The 18,175-nt window shown below is 40.0% G+C and overlaps 1 protein-coding gene and 1 long non-coding RNA gene across 5 annotated transcripts in view; one reads left to right on the top strand and one right to left on the bottom strand.

The window, feature by feature from the left end:
* LOC105468738 (uncharacterized) overlaps positions 1 to 16,088 on the bottom strand; it is a 77,328-nt gene extending 61,240 nt beyond the window's left edge. Inside the window, exons 1-2 of one of the 4 annotated variants that reach the window (XR_003015212.2) lie at positions 15,995 to 16,088; positions 15,604 to 15,734 (exon numbers count right to left, since the gene is read on the bottom strand). This is a non-coding gene — a long non-coding RNA (uncharacterized lncRNA). Of the gene's footprint in view, positions 1 to 15,603; positions 15,949 to 15,994 lie in introns of those variants that run through there. The other 3 variants (XR_003015211.2, XR_011610926.1, XR_011610925.1) reach the window with 3 other exon arrangements.
* LOC105468739 (phosphoglucomutase 2 like 1) overlaps positions 15,043 to 18,175 on the top strand; it is a 58,733-nt gene continuing 55,600 nt past the window's right edge. Inside the window, exon 1 of the mRNA XM_011719059.3 lies at positions 15,043 to 15,458. Coding sequence (XP_011717361.1) covers positions 15,348 to 15,458 — 111 coding nt within the window. The 5' untranslated portion in view covers positions 15,043 to 15,347. The remainder of the gene's footprint in view (positions 15,459 to 18,175) is intronic.

Genomic DNA, 18,175 nt, shown 5'->3' with positions numbered 1-18,175 from the left:
GAGCTTGCAGTGAGCTGAGATCCGGCCACTGCACTCCAGCCTGGGCGACAGAGCAAGACTCCGTCTCAAAAAAAAAAAAAAAAAAAAATAATAATAATAAAATGAAAAAAAAATTTTAAAGAATACCTAATACTTGTCTATGAGCTATCCAAGTGAAAATAGGTAATAGGGTTCAGAGGTCAGAAGACAAAGTGCTGTTACGGTTTGAGAAACATCATCAATTAATTCATAATTGAAGCCACTGGACTATAATAAATTACCAAGGATTAAAGTGAAGATTAAGAAAGGGGCTTCAGGTGAGGCGCCGTGGCTCACGCCTGTAATCCCAGCACTTTGGGAGGCCGAGGTGGGCAGATTGCCTGAGGTCAGGAGTTGGAGACCAGACTGGCCAACATGGTGAAACCCTATTTCTACTAAAATACAAAAAAATTAGCCAGGCGTGGTGGCGTGCACTTGTAATCCCAGCTACTCGGGAGGCTGAGGCAGGGGAACTGCTTGAACCAGGCAGGTGGAGGTTGCAGTGAGCCAAGATTGTGCCACTGCACTCCAGCCTGGGCGACAGAGTGAGACACTGTGTCAAAAAAAAAAAGCAGTTGGGGGGTGGTGGCGCTTCAGAAAGAACCGAAAAATACCAACATTTAAATAAGGGGCTAATAGAAGAAAAGTCAGCAATGAAAATAAGAACAGCCATAAATGTAGGGAGAAAGAAAGGAGTATATGGAATTCTGGATGCTGTGTCAGCCTTGAGAATACACCTCAAAGACTTTCGACTCTAGGGAAGGTAATTGATCAGGGCCTCCACTGCTAGACTGAGATCTACTGCTGTGCTTGCAATAGGACCAGGCTAGGCACTGATCTAAGTGTTGGATAAATTATGCAGATATGTTCAGTAACTTTATGGGATACATGCTATAGTTCCTAAATAAGTTACTATGATAAACTCTTAATTATACACTATATGGTTTGTATTTTCCAGCTCTTGAGCTGCATTTTTTCCCCCTATTGCCACCCGTGGCAGCTCTGCTAACTACCTACTTAATATCCATTATTCCTGTTCTTCTTACCATCAGAACTTCTGTTTTGCTCAAGGCAATAGCATGTGCAGTCAAAAACGTAATTTCCCAGGAGTGGTTATAGGACACAGCTCTGGCCAGGGAGATGTAAGAAAAAGTCTACCGGAGGTACAGAGTTGGGTGGAGCATGGGAAAGCAGCAGTTGCTTTCCTCATTTTAAGAAGGGGGGCGGGCAGACTTGGCTGAAGTGAACTTTTTGCCCTTCACCCTTCCTCTTGCCTAGAATTCAGGTATAATGTGGAACGTGGCACAGTCATCTTTTGACTATGAGGGTGAGAACCACATGTTAAGGAAGAAAGAACGGAAAGATAAAAGGAGGCTGGGTGCTTGATGACGTCTTTGACTATCTACGCTTGGTCTGCCTTCCCTGGGACTTCTTGTTATTTGGAAAAGAAAATGAACCTCTCTTTGTTAAGCCGCTTAGTTTTGTTTTAGTCACATGCAGCTGAATGCTATCAAGATTGATACATACTTTTGGCCATTTCATTCCTCACTAATATTCCTAACTAAAGGGTTGGCAGAAAAAGTAAAGATAAAACTCATATGTATATACATACTATTTATATCTATACCCGTATCTACGTATATATGAGTATATTATAACTTGTTCCAAGTTATGATTTGCATAGTGTTTTTAAACAATAAAATCCACAGAAAATCATATCTTTTAGTCCTCATCTTACCAAATAATGTAGAGTTTCTTCCCTGTTGCGAGTCCAGAATGAATCATTTTCTTCTAATCCTAGAAAATTTCCAGCGTATAGCTGAAGATATAACATCACCATAAAATCATAGTTTCTCACCAACAGCTGGCTCCAACAGATTAAATTTCCCTTTGTCTACAATATGCCATGCTATCTACATATTATAATAAAAAAGGGATCTTGGATTTCATCAGGAAATGAAATACTATTAGGGATAGAAAATTGACTACAGGCTACCAGTTTTTTTATTGAATAAATAGAACACACACAAACACACAGAATTATAGGAAAGCAAGATACCCTACAACAGCATAGTATAGTCATCTAGCATCCACAAACACAGACATTTAATAAAACAGAAAGCAACAATTTCAAAATGAGCTATCAGGTATGCAGGTATGCAGGCCAGGTACAGTGGCTCACGCCTGAAATCACGGCACTTTGGGAGGCCGAGGCAGGTGGATCACAAGGTCAGGAGTCCCAGAGCTGCCTGGCCAAGATGGTGAAACCCCGTCTCTACTAAAAATACAAAAATTAGCCGGGTGTGGCGGTGGGTGCCTGTAATCCCAGCTACTTGGGAGGCTGAGGCAGGAGAATTCCTTGAACTTGGGAGGCGGAGGTTGCAGTGAGCCGTGATCACTCCACTGCACTCTAGCCTGGGCGACAGACCAAGACTCCATCTCAAAAAAAAAAAAAGAGAGAAAATAAAAGAAAATGAACAAAAACTGGAGAAATCAAGGTTTAGAACTGAAATAAATATGTTACTTCATCACTTTTGAAGCTTAGAATGACACACATATATTAAGTGGCTCTAGGTACAGAATACTTTATCCCTAAAAGTGAAAGGTTATTTTTGACCTTCCAAATGTAGCAGACTTATTTAACTTTTTCTTTCAACAGAGAAAAAAAGTTTCTTTACTGGTGATGTTTGGAAATGGCCAAGATGTGGAGCTGGCAAATACTGCTTTTATAAGTGGGAAAATCATTCATGCTACAAGAGTACCAGGACTTTGATCTATTTACCATTCTTTCTCATCCCTAGAACAGTGCATAGCACAACAGTAGGTGCACAATATAAAGTTGTTGAATAAATAAATGATCTTTTTTTTCAGAAAGGATTGAAAAAAATGACTGCCAGATGGTAAAGAATTTGTTTAAAGTCAAGGAACAGATAACAAATCAATATTAAAGGGATCTGTTTGTCTTGTTTGTTTAGCATCCCTTTTCTTCATCTCCCAGTAACAGAACCCTACCCTTCCTTTGGGGAACTGTTCCTTAACTATCCATTTTATGTGATTTTTATGGGGTGGTTCAACATATTATCCTCCTGGCAAGGCCTTAGGGGTAGTGGGCTCATAACCCGATCTGGGGCAACTATTCCTTGACATTTATATCTACTGAAGCAGAGAGATAAATCTTGCCTTTCTTTTTGGGGTTGCTAGTTGGGGTGATATTTGCCTAGCCCAGAGCTCTATGTAGTAACAACTGTCTTATTTTGAAAAATAAGTAAGGGAGGCTGGGAGGAAACAGAAGTGGAGCTGAAAGGTGAAGACAGAGTCCTCATGTCAGGATCCAGGGGTCCCTGAAGCTAGCTCCACTCCTGCCTTTCTCAGGTACATATGCCAAGACATTTAATTTTTAAATTTTTGAATTATATATAAAAATAGATATTTGAAAATAAGTGTATAGTTCAGTGGCATTAAGTACATTCACAATGTTGTACTAAAATTCAGTTTTCTACTTAAGCTAGATTAAGTTTGTATTGTCATTTGCAGTTTAAAAAATGGTAGTTTTTTTGGTTCATTTTTGTCTTTTTATTATTGTGTCATAGGAATTCTATATATATTCTGGATACTACTTCTTTATCAGATATGTATTTTGAAAACAATTTCTCCCAACCTATAGCTCACCAAATTAGATTCTTAAGACTGTCTTTTGATGAGCAGAAGTTGTTAATTTTGATGACAACTAATTTATCAATTTTATATTTTTGTGATTAATGCTTTCTCTATCCTAAAAAATCTTTACCTATTCCCAAGTTGCAAATATATTCTACTTGGTTTTCTTCTAGAAGCTGTATAGCTTTATTTTTTTATTTTTGTTTGCTTGTTTATTTGGTTTTAGAAACGAGATCTTACTCTATCACCCAGACTGGAGTACAGTGGCACAATCAATCATAGCTCACTGCAGCCTGAAACTCCTGGGCTCAAGCAATCCTCCTGCCTCAGCCTCCCGAGTGGCTAAGACTACAGGTGCACTGCCAGGCCCAGCTAACATATATATATATATATATACATTTTTAGATTTTTTTGTAGAGAGTGTCTTGCTATGTTGTCCAGAATAGTCTTGAACTCCTGGCCTCAAGTGATCTTCCTGCCTTGGCCTTCCAAAATTCTGGGATTACGTGAGCCACTGAGCCCAGGCTAAAATTAATTTTTATATTTGGTGTAAGATAGAGGTTGAGACTGATATTTTTCCAGATGTATATTCTGTTTTTTCAATATCATACATTGAAGGAATTTTCCATTTCTCATTGGCTTGCTTTGATGCTTTTGTTGAAAATTCAAATGAATGTGGGTCTATTTCTGGGCCCACAGAAATAGTCTGTTCCATTTATCTGTTTGTATATCCTAATACTAATACTGTACACTCTGAATTGCTGCATATTTATAAGTCTTGAAGTCAGATGGTGTAAGTTCTCCAACTTTATTCTGCCCCAAAGGGGCTTTAGATATTATTGCTGTATTATTAGAAAATCATATCTATCTGATAGATATTACTAGATAGTATTATTAGGTGTATAGTTGTAGACCCTGGAATTCAAAAAGAAGAATATGCCTTCTTTGTTGTTTTTGTTACTCACCTCAGCAATATTTCTTCCATGTCAGCATGATAAAAGAGGTTTGTTGCAGACATTTGTAATATTGAGCTCTCAGCACACAAATAATCCTTCTTGTTTTGTTTCCTTTGCCTAGCATACCATATTCCTTTTTCCTAACTCCTATTTGTTCTTCAGTTCCAAGCTAAACTATAAAAATAAAACTATTTACATGTGCATAAAAAACCAAAGTGTTTAGGAATACGTCGAAGACTTATAAGACCTTTGACTGAAACCTACGTTAACATTGCTGAGAGAAATTAAAGGTCTTCTTAAATTAGAGAGATAGATCATTTTCACGAATGGGAAAACTCAGTATTCTAAAGATGTCAATTATTTCTGAATTGATCTAGGGAGTTAACATAATCTCAATCATAATCCTAGCAGGCTTTTTTTTGGTAGAAATTAACAAGTTTATTCTAAAATTTATATGGAAATGCAAAGGACCTAGAAAACCCAAAGAATCTTGAAAAATAAGGACAAAGTTGGAGAACGTAGGCCACCCAAATTCAAGATTTACCAGGTTTAGCTATGATTTCTTCAAGGATACCTTTTATGGCCCTCCCAGTCTGGATTAAGTGCCCCTCCTCTGTAACTCCATAGTATTACGGAACACTGGTATCAAAGCACTTATCAGTCCATTTCAGTAATGTGTTATTTGTCTGTATTCCTCATCCTGGGCTTCGTAAGGGCAGGAACAAGGCTTGTCTATCTTGTTTATCCTAAATCTGAAACACCTAGAAAGATGTAACACTACAGGCATACAAGTATTTGCCACATTAAATTGAACTTAAATAATTTACATAAAAGAGCTAATATTTTAAAAGAAAACTCATAAAGATTCATATTCTGCTTGAGAACTGCTTCATCAGGTGACCAAGACTAGTTTATTGGACTTGGTCTTTAAAAATATTAATATTACTATGACGGAACTAAAAAGATGAAGATCATGCAATTTGATTCATAAGACATTAGTTCAACCCTTAGAAATCAAACCCTCTGAACATTTATAGTACATTGCTCAGTAGTTGTACTCTCAAGAATTTAGGTATGGAATACTGCAGAAGGCAAAAATGGCTTTATTCACAAAGGTGTTCAATGTTATTGCTATTTACATAGGAAAAATAGAGACAAGTTAAGAAACCTATAATTTTAAAAAAATACCATGGTAGATCAACTTGACATAATATTTTACAGCCATAAGATGATTATCAAAATAGTATAGTGTTTCCCAAAATGGTAGATGAGGTTATTTGTATTAACCTTCTTGCTAAAACTAAATAATAAAGCTCAGTTATTATTTTTAACCTCCTTGTAAATCACAAAGAAGAAATGACAAGTCAGTAAAACATTACCAGGCCAAAAGAGAAAGGAAAATGTTATCCCAAAGATGTAACTGTGCGAGATGTGGCTTTTGCCCTGAGAGTATTTGCCAGTCTTGAACATTTTGAACCTTAATTTTAGAACTGTCACAGGCAAGACAGAAAGCAAAGCCAAGGTCTGCATAAGCTTGAGAGTCTAACAGGAGAAACTTCTCACAATATTGGAACCCCAAAGAGCTACGCTATCCAAGTAACTATAAACTAGAAGAGAAATATTTTACATGGAATTACAGCCTACATAGGGTCACCTGAGCACCAGATAATTTCAAGCCTTAAAGTAGTTGAACTACCAGGCATTTGTCAATTCCTCTCTAGAGAAAAGAATTTTCTCTATAAAGAGAAGCAAATGCAAATGCTCTCTAGAGAACTTTCATTGCAAGTCTAAATTTACTCCCACAAATAGTTTTTCAAATAGTGTCCATTTTACACACACACACACACACACACACACACACACACACACACGGCTCACAAAGAAACCAGACTGCAGAGCAGGAGCTAGCAAAAACATTAGACAAGGGAAACAGACCCATAAATATTTTAAATTTTAAACAACGAGGCAGGCTATAGGTTTAAAAAGTAAAAGACAAGTTTGAAGCTCTCTGTAGAGAATAGGAAACTATGAAAAGTGCTGTAGTAAATTTACAAATGAATCCAAAATAATTCTAGAAATAGAAAATACAATAACCTTAATTAAAAACCCAAAAGTAAAGCTTCTGGATGGGTGGAACACATTGAGGTGCTAGGAGGGTGGTGTGCCCTGAGAAGCCACAGAAGCTCTGCACCACCCGTGCTCCCACACCTTGCCCTATGCACCTCTTCCACTTGGCCATTTCTGAGTTGGAGGAGAAGAGGGTCATGTGAAGATAGAGGGAGAAATTGGAGTTATGCAGCTACAAGCTAAGGAACACTTGGAGCTACCAGAAACTGGAAGAGGCAAAGAAAGATTTTCCCCATAGGCTTCAAAGGAGTTTGGCCCTGCTGACACCTTAACGTTGAACTTCTAGCCTCCAAAACCCCAAGATAATGAAATTCTGCTGATTTAAAGACAAACGACCCAAATGTCAGATCCCTGCTATGAATCCATGGCTCTCAGCTTCGGCTGCACATTGGAAATCCATGGGAAAGCTTAAAACAAAAACCAAGCACAAAGAAAAAACCCCACTGATGACCATGCTCCAACCCAGATCGGGTAAATCATAATCTTAGGGAGTGAAGCCCAGCAGCTGAGTCCTTTAAAAGATGTGCACCCTGAGTTGGGAACCATTACTCTGGATCAGGAATGGGCAAGTTGTGGCCCATGGGACAAATCTGGCCTGCCACCTGCTTTTGCAAACAAAGTTTCACTGGAATATACACATGCACACAAACAAAGCCAAGGGGTCAGTTTAGTCACTTATATGCTGCTGGAAAGAGAATTAGTAAACTGGAATAAATGAAATAATAATAATTAGAGTATAAATTAATGAGATTAAAAAATAGAAAAGCCTTAGAGAAAATCAATAAAACCTAAAATTGGTTCTTCGAAAGATTGACAAAAATGATACAACTTTAGCTAGATTGACCAAAAAAAAGAGAGAAGACTCAAATTACTAAAATAAAAAATGAAAGAGGACATTACTACTCACAGAAATAAAAAGGATTATAAAGGAATACTGTAAACAATTGTATGACAACAAATTAGATAACTTAGATTAAATGGACAAATTCCTACAAGGACACAAACTACTGAAATTGGCTATAGACAAATGAAGAGATCTATAACACATGAAGAGATTGAATTAATAATGAGAAAACTACCCACAAAGAAAAGTCCAGGTCCAGATAGCTTTACTGCTAAATTCTACTAAACATTTAAGGAAGAATTAATGTCAGCTCTTCACAAACTCTTCCAAAAATTGAGGGAGAAAGAAACACTTCCAGACTCATTTTGTGAGGCCAGTATTACTCTGATATCCAAATCAGACTAATATATCACAAAAAAAGATAACTACACACCAATATCTCTATTGAGTATGAACAAATAAATCCTCAACAAAATACTAGCAACTAAATCCAGAAACATGAAAACAATGATACACCATGACCAAGTGGGATGCAAGTTTGGTTTAACTTCCCAAAATTAATAATTAATTATATCATACCAATATAATTTAAAAACTCATATGATCATCTCAATGGATATGGGAAAGCATTTGACAAAATCCAACATTCATGATAAATACACTCAACAAGCTAGAAACAGAAGGGAACATCATCAATCTGATGAGAGCATCTACAAAAAAACCCACAGTTAACATATACTTAATGGTGGAAGATTGAATACTTTCCCCCTAAAATCAGGAACAAGACAAGAACGTCTGCTCTTGTCACTTCTATTCAATATTGTACTGAAGGTTCTAGTCAGAGCCAGTAGGCAAGAAAAAGAAATCAAAGGCAACCAGACTGGAAAGGAAGAAATAAAACAATCTCTAGTCACAGAGGACAAATATTTGCAAATCATATATCTGACCCATATTAGGGTCATATATCCAGAAATAAAAAGAACATTTAAACTCAACAAGAGACAAATAACCCAATCGCAAGTGGACAAAATATATTAATTTCCTTCTCAAAGGAAGATACAGAAGTAGCCAATAAGCACATGAAAAGATACTCAACATCTTTAGTCATCAGGGAAATTCAAATCAAAACCACAACGAGATAGCACTTCACACTCACTAAAATGGCTAGAATAAAAAAGTCAGATGATAACAAGCATTGGCAAATCTGTGGAAAAATTGGAAGCCTCATACACTGCTGGAGGGAATGTAAAATGGTACAGTCACTTTGAAAAACAATCTGGCAGTTCTTCAAATGGTTAAACACAGAGTTACCATATGATCTAACAAATCCATTCTTAGGTATATACTGACAAGAAGTGAAAACTTTTTTTTTGTTTGTTTTTTGAGATGAAGTCTCCCTCAGTCTGTTGCCCAGGCTGGAGTGCAATGGTGCCATCTCGGCTCACTGCAACCTCTGCTTTTTGGGTTTAAGCCATTCTCCTGCTTCAGCCTCCTCAGTAGCTGGGATTACAGGTATGCTCCACCACTCCCAGCTAATTTTTGTATTTTTAGTAGAGACAGGGTTTCACCATTTTGGCCAGGCTGGTCTCTTACTCCTGACCTCAAGTTATCCACCTGTATTGTCCTCCCAAAGTGCTGAGATTACAGGCGTGAGCCACCGCACCCAGCCAAAAACATTTTATACAAAAAATCATACATGAATGTTTATAGAAGCATTATTCACAATAATCAAAAGACAGAAATGACTGAAATGTCCACCAATGGATGGATCAACAAATATGGCATATGCATACACTGGAATATTATTCAGCTGTAAAAAAAAAAATGAAGTATATGCTACAACATAGATGAGCCCTGAAAACATGCTAAGTGAAAGAAACCAGTCACAAAAGACCACATATGATATAATTCCCTTTAGATGAAATGTTCACAACAGGGCAATCCACAGAGCCACAAAGTAGATTAGAGGTTGCTTAGGCCTGGGAGTGGGGAGATAGGGTGATAGTGGTCTGATGGCTAAAGGGCACGGAGTTTCTTTTGGAGGTGATGAACATTTTAACTGACCATAGTGATGTTTGTACATATCTGTGAATGTAACAAAAACTACTGAATTGTATACTTTAAACGGGTGAACTGGGCAGGCTCTGGGCATACTGCCTATGAGTTAGCCTTGCTCTGCAAGGAGCAGTAAAAAATAATAAATAATAATAATAATAAATAAATAAGTGGTTGAATTGTATAGTATGTGATTTATATCTCAATTAAGTGTTAAAAAATGGAATGAGGCACCGACTTTCAGGTGCCAACCCTGCACTTCACAAACGTAAGCAAAAAGGCTTCCTCACATTTTGCACCTTGAGTTCTTTGCCTTGCTTCACTATATTCCTGGGTATGTTCTGCATCTATCTCCCCTTTCACAAAGACAACTTTTTATTTGTTGTTCTTGTTGGATCCCCTTGCCTCAGAGGAGGTTTTTATGTAACAGGGCTAAAAGTAGAAAATTGCTCGCGAGATACTTCCTTTCTGGGCTCTCTCTCTTTTTTTAATAGAGTTCACTAGAGTTTATGACAAATATATTTGTGAGCAACAAGAAAATACTTCTCTTTTCAGAGCAGTCACGGAGCCGAATGATAGATTTTTGTCAAGATTTAAAGTCTTAAAGTAGGCAGGTAATGAGAGAGAGAAGCCCTGAGCTCTGCCTGGTGGTAGCATTTCAAGGAATGGGCAAGATTTTAGAGGAGATGGCTATGTGGCAAACGTAGACGGAGGCTTTGGGGTTCCTAGCCCCAACCAAGTTTCCTGGTAATTGCTTATAAATGGTATGCAGGGAGAAAGCTGTCAGACTTCCAGTGTCAGTGACCACTACAGCTCTGGACAATGCAGATGCTTGCAGAAACCTTAATGAACTCGACCTACAGACCCTTCCTGTTTTCCAAGTACTAGATAAGGCCTGGGTGGGGAGGAAAATTCCAGATATTAATGAAAATTCAAATTTTTGCTGCCCTAACAGAATGAGAAATTCCAGTCTTTTAATAATTTTTTTTTTTTTCTCTTTTTAGAGACAGGGTCCTGTTCTGTTGCCCAGGCTGGAGTGCAGTGGCACAGTCAAGGCTCACTGCAGCCTGGAACTTCTGCCTTACCCTCCCAAGTAGCTACAACTACAGACCTGAGCCACCATGCCCAGCTAACTTAAAAAAAAAAAAAAATTGTTGTTGTTTTGTAGAAACAGGGTCTTGCCTTGTTGCCCAGGCTGGTGTCAAACTCCTGGGCTAAAGGATCCTCCTACCTTGACCTCCCAAAATGCTGGGATTAGAGGTATGAGCCACCATGCTTGCCTAGATTTTTTGTTAATAATAAAGAAATGTGTATTTCTTATACAGTGGAGGTTTTTCTTTTAAACTTTTTTATTTTGAAATAATTTCACGGCTGGGTGTGGTGACTCATACCTGTAATCCCAGCACTTTGGGAGGCCGAGGTAGGAGGATTGCTTGAGCCCGGGAACACAAGACCAGCCTGCGCAACATGGCAAGACCTTGTCTCTACAAATAATTAAAAAATTAGCCAGGTATGGTGGCGGGCAACTGTGGTCCCAGCTATGCAGGAGGCTGAGGAGGGAGGATCATTTGAGCTCGGGAGGTCAAGGGTGCAGCAAGCCATCATCACGCCACCTCACTCCAGCCTGGGCAACAGAACAGGACCCAGTCTCAAAAAAGAAAAGAAAAGAAAAGAAAAAAATAATTTCAAAGTTACAAAAATAAAAATAGTGCAAATAATACATATATATTGTGTGTGTGTGTGTGTATTTTTTTTTTTTTTTTTTTGAGAGAGATTTTGCTCTTGTCACCCAGGCTGGAGTGTAATGTATGATCTTGGCTCACTGCAACCCCCACCTCCCAGGTTCAAGCATTTCTCCTGCCTCAGCCTCCCAAGTAGCTGGGATTACAGGTGCCTGCCACCATGCCTGGCTAATTTTTGTATTTTTAGTAGTGACAGGGTGGTCTTGAACTCCTGACCTCTGGTGATCCACCCACCTCAGCCTCCCAAAGTGCTGGGATTACAGGTGTGAGCCACTGCGCCCAGCTATTCATAAATTCTTTACCCAGATCCACCCACTGTTAACATTTTCCTCCATTTGCTTTGTCCTTTGCTATTCATTCAACTATGTAATATATATATATTTGTATATAGACATATATAATAAATATTTGTATAGACATACACATGGTATTTTTTAAAATCATTGGAGGGTAAGTTATATATATTAGGATTCTAAGATATTAGGTCCATTATATGTAATATTGGTAACATACTATATTATATATATATGTAGTAAATATAATACAGTCATATGCTGCATAAGGATGTTTCGGTCAAAGAACAGCATATACAATGGTGGTCCCATAACCTTATAATGGGGCTGAAATATTCCTATGACTGAGTGATATCTGGATGATCCTGACCCAGTGTAGGCCTAGGCTTATGTGTACGGCGCTTATAAAGTCTACAGTAGTGTACAGTAGTGTCCTAGGCCTTCCCATTCACTCACCATTCACTTACTCACTCAGAGCTACTTTCAGTCCTGCAAGCTACATTCATGGTAAGTGCACTATATAGGTGTGCCATTTTATATTTTTAAACCATAATTTTTATACCAAAAGTTGTACCTTTTCTATATTGAGATATGTTTAGATATCCAAATGCTTACAACTGTGTTACAGTCCCCTACAGTATTCAGTACAGCAGCATACTGTACAGGTTTGTAGCCTGGGAGCAATAGGCTATACCATATAGCCTAGGTGTGTAGTGCGCTATACCATCTAGGTTTATATACTCTATGATGTTAAGATGACAGAATCACCTAATGACGCATTTCTCAGAACATATCCCTGCCATTAAGTGATGTATGTTTGCATATGGGGACCAAGAAGACTATTCTTTTTCATAACCACATTTAATGTTGCCAGGCTTAGCAAATAAAAATGCAGGATGCCGTGGGCAAATTCCAACAGAAATGAAAGCTCTGAGCTTTCCCAGACTGGGGGAACTACTATACTTCCTCTGCTGAACACACTTAGACACTGTTGTTGGATTTGATGAGTTGGAGGATGCTTACCCTCCAACGTCCGAACAATAAACCTAATCCGCTGGGCAAGATTTCTGGTAAGTAGTTAATGTCTACTGTGATCTTGCTGATAAAAGTGAAGGTTAGTTGGCTCTTTTTTTCCATCTCTTGAAAGCTCTGTTGATTTGGTAGTGTTTCTCAGAAATGAATGAATAAGGATTGTCTTATAAAAAAACACTGTTTAACAAATTTAAATATAAATCATCACTGGATCTTGTTAAAATGTAGATTCTGATGCAGCAGAACTGGAGTGGAGTCTGAAATTTTGTATTTCTTAAAAAGCTTCCAGAGGACATCAGCACAGTGGTCCTCCTAATCACACTTTGAGTTGTAAGATTATGGCCACCTCTGTGACAGTCAATAGATATTTCAAATATGCAGGTACCTGGGCCCTATGCCAATGTATTGATTCAGAATCTGTGGAGGCAGTGTCCAGGAATATGAATTTAAACAAACTCCTAGGGAGATATGAAAACCACTAGTCTATGGGTTTGAAATATCCTCTATCTTATTCTCAACATGTTTATTTTGTTTCTGAAAGCCTAGTGCAGGTCCCTCCTGCTTGATGCTTTTTTCATTGACCACCTCAGATGTAAATTCATTAACAGTTGTTGGCAGCATTTGCTATTTATCATGGGCTTTCTTTTCTTACATATATCCTGTCTCCTTAGATGTTATTTCTCGAAATGAACAATTATATAGATTCTTGTAGCCTCAGCTCCTACCATAATGCTTAGCAGAGAGTAAATGTATCATGGACAATAATGGTGATGGTAGTGGAAGATGAATTTCTCTCCAGGACACGTGATTGTTTCCCAGGCCTTGTGTAATTAAAAGAACAAGAGTCCTGCTGACTCCACAAAGGAAACAATCACTTAGCAAAAACTGCAACTCCCGACTATGGCATGTTTTTCAGAAACTGGAACCACAATCCTTTTGTACCTTGGTAGTTTAAATGGCACGTTAAAGGAAATAAAGTAATACTTTGAACTTATTATGTCTTTTATCTGTGAAACGCAGACTAATGCCATTTATTAAGTTACTGTACAGCCATGATGTAAATATTATCATACCCTCCTCACAAAAAAGCTGACTAGGGAAAGAGTTGTAATATACTTGGTCAAAATCATAGCCATTCTAAGAAGGCCAGACCAAGAAATGGAGGAGTAGCTAGGTGGCTGACAGGTCAGCACTTCTCAGCGTTTCCCAGACCTCAAGTTAGGTGAGCATTCCATAGGAGAGGCGGCTAAGAAGTAACGGAAGACTATTTCAATTTGAGTGAACCAATTTCCTCTTCCTCAGTATTCCCATTACCATTGCTCTTGGTATCTTGTGATGCTTATACATTCTTATATCAAGGTTAAATGTCGACCCATCTTCCCTCAACAACTTCCTCATCTATTTTACAGTAATCTTGTTCGCCCTACCTCCTAGTTTACTGTAGCAGCAGAGTTTTAGGTTGGTACAAAAGTCATTGCCGTTTTTGCCATTACTTTTAATGCTATTATTTTTAATGGCAAAAACCGCAGTTATTTTTGCACCGACCTAATAAAATAACTGCCAGCCGAGGGAATCTGAAATGAGACTCGAACCCTAGTTTGACCGCTCACGAACTCGGCCTCTTAGGAGAGGACTGTCTCAGGGAGTCTCTTCTTTGTGTGTGAAACGGGAAAGGACGACGCCCCCTACCTTACTGAGGGATTGAAGCGATAGAATGAGACTCGTAAACTGCACAGCACTAAACGAATACCACTTTGCCCCCTTACTATGTCATTCCTTGTTTAATTTAATGCCAGGGCCACATACCGCAGCATAACTAATAGGGATAGGGCGTCCGTAGGGAACTACCTCGAAGCAGATCTTTTTCTTTTGAGGAAAGGGAGGGCTCGGAGCTGCTGGGAGTCGTAGTCTCGGCGGCGGTCTCCGCTGAGCTCAAAGGAAAGAACTACAGCTCCCGTGAAGCAGTGCGCGGACAGCTCGCACAGCCCCTCCTCCCACAACCGGCGCGTGCCCCCAAGAGAAATTGGGGGTCTGCGCGCGCGCTGGGATCTGCAGGGCAAGCGCGAAGGCAGCTTCCTAGTGCTAGCCGTGAGAGCAGATCGAGGAAAGGAGACCCATGGCAAATTAAAAAATAAAAATAACCGTGCACTACTGCCTCACCACCCGGACGGGCTGTAAACCCATGCTACTTCAGAGTCGTGGGGAGCGCGCTCCCGGACTCCAGTTTAGGGCTTCGCGGACTTAAATTAGCAGAGGCGGGAAGGGGCGGGGCCTAAGGCGCGGGGCGGGGCCGTAGGCGGTGCGGGCGGCGGCGGCGGCGGCGGCGGTGGCGGGGCCAGGACCCAGACATCTGGGACTGTTGTTGTTCTCTCGCGGCGCGACCGCCTCAGTCACTTCGCCCAGAGACCCCGACCTGGTCCGCTGGGGAGCAGGCGGCCATAAGCCCCCTCTCTCCCGGTTCCCTGACGCCGCAGCAGGAGCTGTTACAAACACCCTGCGATTGGTCTCCAATGCCCTTCAGTGAGGTGGGGACGCCCGGACCCTGGTGAGCGAACCCCAGGCCACCCCCCACCCCAACTCAGTGTCTTCGCCGGCCCCCGGCACGTACACCTGTCTGGTCGCCATGGCTGAAAACACAGAGGGGGATCTGAACTCCAACCTGCTCCACGCCCCCTACCACACCGGGGATCCTCAGCTGGACACGGCCATCGGGCAGTGGCTCCGCTGGGATAAGGTGGGTACCTGGTCAGCCCAGCATCCGCCGTCGCCTCCCCCACATAGTCTGCTCTTTCCTATGCCCACCCAGCGCCCCACGGGCTGCAGAGGAGATGGCTCGGGACACCGGGCGGGGGGCAGCGGAGCAGGGCGTTGCCACCCACCTATGCATGGGGTTCCTCCTTCGGTCCGCCAGAGCCAAACATCTGCATCGCTTCCTTCTGCGGTGCTCTCAATTGTAACCTCCCTTCCTCTTCTTTACCCTCTTTCCCTTCAAGTGCTGTCTTCCCTCTTTCTTCCAAAAAAAAAAAAAAAAAAAAAAAAAATTGTAGGTTATACCCTAAACAACGATTTCCTTTCCCTTTTTCTCCCTTGACTTCCTTCTCCACAAACCTGAAAGTGGTTTCTGGCACCCTTACTGGGCGTTTCTAACCGCTATCTGCTTTAGTTCTGGTCTGGTGTGTTTCCTCCTTCTGTCGCTAGGTAGTCGCTGGTCTTCTATCCTTGGTATTTTCTAGTATCACCTTTTGCTCTTGGGAAAGGCAAGGCGCTTACCTCTTCTTTCTCCTGCTGGCAGCTATTTTCTGGAATTAATCTGTTCAAGGAATCGTGTTTTCCAGGTTTCATATGGTACTCTTAATACAGGATTGTTTTTGCCTTAACCCTTACTTCTCTACCAACACCTCCCCACCCACGCTCCGCCCCCACCTCCAAATTGTTGCGGTAATTAAACCTTATGCGGGCATTTGGGATGGATTTGTGACAATCAGAATTAAAATGCAGCTATCTTACTTGTAAAAGAGGTCCCTGGTGGCTCCAACAAAGGAAGATAATCCAAGCTTTTGCTTTGTCAAGTGCATAAAATGCCTTTGTTGAAGTAGAGAAGGCAGCACATTTAAAATGGAATTAATGACACTGAATTAAGGAATTTGTATGGTATTATGTGACATCATGTTGTACAAATGAATTTCCTTAAGGCTTCTCTTTCTGAAAGTTTTGTTTTTACTTTGTTCATTCATTCATTCAGCAAAAAAATATTGAATGTCGAGTGTGTGTTTTAGGTCTTGTTAGACCCAGGAAATACTTGTGAGGAAAATAGAAAGGGTTCCTGCCCTCAACAAGCCTCAGCAGATGAGGAAGACCAACAAATAAGCAGTTACAATGAGGTATTTGGTGTTAATTGGTCATATGTATATCGGACGAATAATTCTTTCTCTACAGTCTAATGCTTCTCAAACCTTAATGTGCTTACAGATCACCTGGGGATCTTGAAATACAGATTCTGATTCAGGAGGTGTGGGGTGGGGCCTCGGATTCTGCCTAAGAATGAATTTCCAGGTGATACTAATGCTGCTGGTCTGTGGACCACACTTGGAGTAGCAAAACTTTGTTTTCTTTAGGTGCCAGTTCTAACTATACTTTTCCTAATGAGTCTCCTGATTGATTTTTTTTTTTTTTTTTAAACAGGGTCTCTCCATGTTGTCCAGGCTGGAGTGCAGTAGCACAATCGTAGCTCACTGCACCCACTGCAGCCTTGAACTCCTGGGCTCAAGTGATCTTTTTGCCTTAGCCTGCTGAGTAGCTGGGACTATAGGCACATGCCACCATGCCCAGCTAATTAAAAAAATAAATTTTTTTTTTTTTAAAGAAATGGGGTCGCACTGTGTTGCCCAGGCTTGTCTTGAACTCTGGGCCTCAAGGGATTCTCCCACCTCAGCCTCCCAAAGTGTTGGGATTATAGGTGTGAACCACCTCACCCAGCCCCTGAAAAAGAATGAAGAGAGGTTGGGCACAGTGGCTCACACTTGTAATGCACTCTGGGAGGCCAAGGTGGGCAGATCATCTGAGGTCAGGAGTTCAAGACCAGCCTGACCAACATAGTGAAACCCTGTCTCTACTAAAAAAAAAAAAAAAAAAAAAATTACCCAGGCGAAGTGGCACATGCCTGTAGTCCCAGCTACTCGAAGGCTGAGGCCAGAGAATCACTTGAACCCGGGAAGCGGAGGTTGCAGTGAGCTGAGATTGTTCCACTGTACTCTAGCCTGGGTGACAGAGTGAGATTCCATCTCAAAAATAAATAAAGCAAAACAACATAAAATAAAAATAATGAAGATAAAAATTCATCAAAAGTGGAAGATAAATTCTTAATTTGTATTTAAAGTGCCTCTGAATATAAGGCATTGGCTGAAACCTGTGAGAGACAGAAAGATGAAATAGATATGGATCGTATCGTTAAAGAACATAGAAGGGAAGGAAAAGCATAAATAATAGAGGCAAGTAATAAGTATCCTTAACAGAGGAATAGATTTAAGTAATTTGTTAATAAATATAATAAATTTCTTCATTGATCCTTTCTTAATAGGAGAGAATATATTTAATGGAGAAATCATATCTACTGTAGATTGATACTATAGAGAAGCTAGACTATGTCTCAGGGCACTGAAATTTAGAGTGCAGAAATGTAAAGATCAGACTCAGCATTTCTTACATTATACATTGATGACATGGGTAGTCTTTTAACAGAGAGAGACTGAGTTTAACACCTGATGAATACCTATTTAATTAAAAAAGGAACCAACTGCCACCAATTATTCATGACTCAGATGAGGCATATAATCAGTTATAAATTGATTAGAGGTCAATGTGTTACTTGCGTTGGTCACTAAAATTACTAATCTTAGTCTCGGTTGGTGTATTTGAAAAGTCTTTATGAAAAAAATGTTATTTGTGCTTGAA

This window comes from Macaca nemestrina, chromosome 12 (assembly GCF_043159975.1).
Source record: "Macaca nemestrina isolate mMacNem1 chromosome 12, mMacNem.hap1, whole genome shotgun sequence".
NCBI lineage: Eukaryota > Metazoa > Chordata > Mammalia > Primates > Cercopithecidae > Macaca > Macaca nemestrina.
This window is presented reverse-complemented; position numbering and strand designations above follow the sequence as displayed.